The sequence below is a fragment of the Rutidosis leptorrhynchoides genome, chromosome 1 (genome assembly GCF_046630445.1).
Source record: "Rutidosis leptorrhynchoides isolate AG116_Rl617_1_P2 chromosome 1, CSIRO_AGI_Rlap_v1, whole genome shotgun sequence".
Lineage (NCBI taxonomy): Eukaryota > Viridiplantae > Streptophyta > Magnoliopsida > Asterales > Asteraceae > Rutidosis > Rutidosis leptorrhynchoides.
Window position 1 is genome coordinate 75,169,886 of NC_092333.1, and position 5,858 is coordinate 75,175,743.

Sequence of the window (5,858 nt, forward strand, 5' to 3'; positions counted from 1 at the left end):
GGTCTTGATGAAAAGATTTAAACTTTTGATAATTTATTTTCTGTTTCAATGTTTATGTCTACCATATGTTTGATGAAATTTCTCAATGAGATGAAAAGGTTTAAACTTGTGTATTGTAATAGAAACTCGCTTCCTAAGTGTAGTTAATGGCATTTGATGCTAAATTATGTCGTTTGTGTGCCGGAAAAATGATGAACCCGTTGTTCGAGAAACGTCCAAATGAGTTTGGGATCGGTGGAGCCTTGCCATTTATTCTTTGCAAGTTTTGTAAAATGTTCCTCAAAAGGAGCTTTGTCATCTATTCTTTGTAAAGTAGACCATTGATTCAGAGGTGGCGGAGATGAGCAAGGAGGTTAAGGTCATGAAAATGATCATGTGAGGACTATGAGACGAATTGTTATAAGTTGTATTAAGGTCTTTAAAATACACTAGGTACTTTAATTTCTTTGTAGGAGTTATTCTATTAAATAAGTGGGAAAGCACAATGTCTTTGATCCAAAGATACGTCACAATTTGAAGTAAGGTACTAAAACGTCTCTTAGATTCAATCACTTTTCATGGTCGGTACAAATTGGGTCTTAAGTAGTTTTATGTTTTGTTCAATTTAAAGTTACGTAACTTAAAGCTTCTTACTATATCGTTCATAAAATATTAGAAGTATTTTGTATCTTTTTATTAAACAAACCCGTGAATTCACGGGTCTTTTAACTAGTTAAATGTAAAACACAAGTCAATTAAAATTAATTAAACAATTACAATATATTAAATAAGTCTTAAAAATAGAAAATTACATTATTAAAAAGTCCTTAAAATAGAAAAATTACAACGTCTTAAAAAGTTAATAATACAAATAAACGACTACATAAATAAATTTAACATTTTCCAATCGAGTCCTAACTCACGTATCCTGACTCGAGACAACTCGAATCATAAGGAACTCGATTCTGAATTGATTGGAATAAGTTTATAAGATACAACTCAATTCGAGAAGAGCGTATCTTGACTCGTTCTTTTTTAGCAACTCATACGTTATCCCCGACAAAGAACAAAAATATATTCGATCGCTATTTCTTCTTGGAGGAAGTTGTACAACTTTGATAAATCAACTAAGTAACGTCGAAATTACCGGATGATTTTTTTTGTCTGCCAGAGTATGACTTTCAGAGCCTACTGAGACTAAAATCGGAGTCATTATAGTGTTTGAGAAGTTATTGTGTTTAAGAAGTTGTATAAAATTAGAAAGAAATAAGAGAAAAGAGAGTTGAGCCGTATTTAATTGTGTGTGATTGTATTGTATTTATAGTTGAAATTGTATAAAAATATTACTATTATTATTATTATTATTATTATTATTATTATTATTATTATTATTATTATTATTATTATTATTATTATTATTATTATTATTATTATTATTATTATTATTATTATATAATATATAATATATTTTCAACCGTTTGATTCTTTTTTTTATTTATTTAAGTTAAAATTTGAACAAGGGACCAATAGTCAAATGCCACATGTCTAACATGCCAAAATTGACTCCACTCCTTTGGCTAGCACGCTGCAACCGGATACCCACCAACACGCCGCGCTATAACCTTAGGCATGTCAATGGTGTGTTGATTCAAAAATTATGTTGAGCACGCGCGTTGAAATAGCATAGAAATTACAAATAACCTACAGATGTCCAATTCAAACCATCTAACATTACTTAAAAACTTACAATAGACAACTTTATGTCTATATACTTCACTACCAGCTTATATTTAACACCATTATCAGAATTGTATCAGCAAAAAGGCACCAATATATACAGAAAGACTCAACTATTTTGAAACCTATTCTAAAGTATAGGATCATATGCTTCTGTATGTGACTTATAATCTTCAAACTTAATTGTTGAAAGTAAATTCTACTCCATTTACTGTATTTTTTGATTTTCTCAATTGAATAATACGAACATCATATGAAATCACACTTTAAAATTCATTTTCACAATGATGATTGCTTGCAGTGGTAGTCTAGTAGAACATTACAAATAATCAGCAGAGGTCCAATTCAAACCATCAACATTACCTAAATTAAAGGGTCAGATACTATCTCTAACATATCAAAATTAAAGGGTCAGATGCTTCTGCAATCTTTTGTGCAACTTCTTGTGCCTTGTTGTTTCGAGCTTCGATAGTATCATCCAACTCTAATCGAGCCTTTTTCATCTCCAATCGAGCCATTTCAAACTTCTTAACAGCTTCCACGACATCTACTGTTCGCATAACTAACCTTTTCTTCAATGTTGACAAACATTCTTCTGCCGCTGCAAGCTCATTTAACAACGCGTTGTTTCCATGTTTGAGTTCCTCTACCATGTCTAGCCTATGGCGGGCCCACGAAAGCTCGAATCCCAAATCCTCAAATTGATTGAGATCCCTCCGAAGTGCAGTGATCCGATCCTCCTCAAATGAATCCACAGATGATTTTATCAAAGACTCGATACCTTTGATGAGCACAGAAAATTGCATCAAAGCGGGTACCAATATTTCTTTCATACGAATTATGATCCCGTCAAATGTTGTAGGGTACAGACGCTTTACAGCCTCTAACACCTCTTTTGTATCCTTTCCAACTTCATACCCATTCCACACCAAAGATTCGTCTGAAGTTTTATCGATCGATGCATCAGAATCTCCATTGTTAACAGTAGGCCTCGATGTACCAGAATCATTAAAGTACCTACAATTTATAAAGTAAAATTAGATATAAAAAAAATAAGAAAAATAAAAAACTGTGCAGCAAATTGTAAAAGGGCAATATGATATTTCCACTCACTATTTTGATACTACCACTCGTATCATGCAATAGCTACTTGAACTATATGCATATATAAGTATACATGATGAGTGGACCAGCTAAAATAGTGACTGGAAATATCATTGCCCATTGTAAAAAAATGGGAAAAAATTAATTAAAATTAATTACTAGTACCGTTTATTCATGCATGCCTTAAACCATTTTGGTTGTTCACCATTTTGAATCTCCTACATAAACAGCAGTAAAATCAAGTTAATGAACAGTAGTAATGACTATTGAAACACATAACAAGAAATCAAATAACTAAAGCTAACCTGTACACTTGAACTGATTTACAATATAACATGCTGTAATTAAAGTTTATCACCGTCACTAATTCACTAATTGATTTACGTATGAACTAATTCACTGATTTACGTATGACTAGTTGCTATTGATGCAGACTTAATTTATTAAATATTACATATAATTTAAAAGTTATAACAATAAATTCAGAATAGTTCACATACCTCCGACGTCTCTAGAATATTTTTATCGGATTCATCAGTTGTTATGTAATCCAATCCGTTCATATCGTTCTCATTATCTTCTCCATTGATGCAATTAGAATCTGACCTCCCATCATTTTCTCTAACTTTTTTAATCCCATTAGGTTCTTCTGCTACATTGTATATTTTAAATTTATTGTTATTTTTTTTTTTATATATCTTATATGCTGGAAAAAAATCTATAATCTATAAATAATAATATATCAAACATACCTGTTTTTGTTTCTTCTTCTTCTTGATCAGAATATAAAGCAGGTTGACTAACCAATACATTTTGTTTTTTACTTTGTATGTTGTTTATGATTGTTTCATTACCAAATCCACCATTGTTGAACTCTTCGTTTTCTCTTTCAAACAACATTTCACTTGTCCAATTTATGATTTCAGGTTTCAAACGTTTTGAATCTTGAGAAGTGCCGGATGTCTTACTAACATACCAAACCTATAATTACCACAAAACTTATGTCACATATAATACGTATATGACAATTAATAATTAACAAATACTATATATATATATATATATATATATATATATATATATATATATATATATATATATATATATATATATATATATATATATATATATATATATATATATAGCTTTCTTACCACCAAAAAAGTCAGAGGACCTGTATACCAGCAGTTAGGATAATTCATATCCCAATTAACCTTGTTCCTTTTGAGACACTCGAGAACATATCCACACCAATCCATTTTAATTACATCTTCCAAATTATTTATTGATGGAAGAAATCTTAGATTAGCTGTTGAGTCGGTAAGACCTTCAACCAATATCGTCATAATAAATACTAACATCTTTAGTTTGAAGTTATCTCCTCCTTCTTTGTTTTTCAAAATTGATCCTTCTAAATTTCTAACACATATCCTTTGGTTTTTGTTATAGAGCTTTCTAAATTGACATATTAAATTTCCTTTTCCAATCCATGCTCTTCGAACTGCAGTAACACATATATCTCCAATTGGGAATCCAAGAATTTCGTTAACATCTTCCTTTGTAATCTCTAGTTCTACAGCTCCTAAATTCAGTTTCAAATTTTCAGCATTAAATTTGTCAACTAACCAAAATGACAATCTGCCAGGAAGTGATTTAATCTTAAAATCTAATAGGCACTCAAATCCCATACTAATCAAATCACTTTTTTGTTCATTGCTCAACTTCCTTATGACGTTAGATAATGAAATCGGACTTTGTCTTGTCCTAATAGTTTGTAGTTGTTTATGTGGCCTTTCCTTAGTAGTAACTTTGAATCTAGAACTTTGTTCCATATTCCTTTTTCTCATTTGGAGTTTACAATCTTGCTTAGATGCATTATCTGATTTAGTTTGGTTAGTTTCTGCAACAACAACAAAAAAAATGTTTCAAAACAACTTACCTGCATAATTTTAAATAAAAATTCTAGTAGTTGATGCATATATCATGAACTTAGCACTAAGTAAATATGCATAATAGATACATGTAATAGATGCATAATTTTCATATTATTATCTTAATTCAACATCAGATGTAGATGCATATGTAAGATTAAAGATGCATTTACAAGGTTCGTAATGTTTATACTCCGTAATATATTGGAAAATGCTACTCCGTGTTACAATATAATTTCAGCTATATGCAGATCATAGGTCAGATGCAATATGTATTTTATTTACCATGTTCAAATTCTTGATACTATATTTCAAAATAGATCAACATAAAATGCATATGTTTAAGAAAACAGTTGTTGCATTACATCAAATGTTATATGACATCCTTCAATCTATGGAGGAAAATGATTACTCCGTATTTCTTTGATACATACAGGTATACAAACGATAGGACACTTATTAATGTACACTAGTATAGTGTACCTTTACCATTTGTTTATGTATTTTTCCAAAATGTTAATTTCACTCTAATAATAAGATTCAGGTAGTTTTACCTTTAAGATTAGCCTCAAGTTCTGTCTCCATCAGTTGCTCCTCCTCATTAGCCTCTCTTAAACTATGTTTAGAGCATTGGACAATTTGCAGCGAAAATCCATCTCGATCCTACATTTTCAAATACTGCTTGCTAAGTTTGATACATAGCTATGAAAAATACAAAACAAATAGTAACGAAATTTTAAACCAACTTCAGGCATGCACAATTTGCAGCGGCAGTTGTTGCAACAACCAGGGGTCGTCTCCAAAATCTCTTCCTCTGAAACCTCAACATTGGGGTACCTGCACATCCTTACAAGGTATCTATTAATAATCAAACCAAACAGGTCAAGTTTGTTGCTTAATTAGTTACTAACTTTATATATGCATAATATAATAATATACTAGAAATATTGCAAGCTCATACAGCTTACATAACAATGATGATCAAAGGTACAATGAATGTAGAGGTCATCCGGTTATTTAAAGTTTAATGAAAGTAGCCATTTCTAAAAAAAAAAAAAATATATAAAATAAAATAAAAACTTAAACCACCCAAATATTCAGTAATCT

At 30.4% G+C, this 5,858-nt stretch overlaps 1 protein-coding gene and 1 long non-coding RNA gene across 2 annotated transcripts; both read right to left on the bottom strand.

The window, feature by feature from the left end:
• Positions 1-2,646: 2,646 nt before the first annotated feature.
• LOC139861767 (uncharacterized) lies at positions 2,647-3,468 on the bottom strand. Its single transcript, XR_011763947.1, has 3 exons — positions 3,321-3,468; positions 2,986-3,038; positions 2,647-2,733 (listed from the first exon to the last, which is right to left on the bottom strand). It is a non-coding gene; the product is annotated as an uncharacterized lncRNA (long non-coding RNA).
• Positions 3,469-3,519: 51 nt separating this feature from the next.
• LOC139885643 (uncharacterized) lies at positions 3,520-5,635 on the bottom strand. Its single transcript, XM_071869394.1, has 4 exons — positions 5,498-5,635; positions 5,306-5,414; positions 3,975-4,720; positions 3,520-3,801 (listed from the first exon to the last, which is right to left on the bottom strand). The coding sequence occupies exons 1-4, from the start codon at positions 5,594-5,596 to the stop codon at positions 3,520-3,522; spliced, it is 1,236 nt and encodes a 411-aa protein (XP_071725495.1). The 5' UTR covers positions 5,597-5,635.
• Between the last annotated feature and the right edge of the window lie 223 nt (positions 5,636-5,858).

What these genes read in the sequence shown, in the direction of transcription:
- LOC139885643 (XM_071869394.1), bottom strand. Translation starts at nt 5,596, where the DNA reads ATGTGCAGGTACCCCAATGTTGAGGTTTCAGAGGAAGAGATTTTGGAG. An exon ending in GCAAATTGTGCATGCCTGAA is followed by an intron (nt 5,415 to 5,497) that starts GTTGGTTTAAAA and finishes TTGAAAATGTAG; the next exon opens with GATCGAGATGGATTTTCGCT. An exon ending in GTCCTCTGACTTTTTTGGTG is followed by an intron (nt 3,802 to 3,974) that starts GTAAGAAAGCTA and finishes TGGTAATTATAG; the next exon opens with GTTTGGTATGTTAGTAAGAC.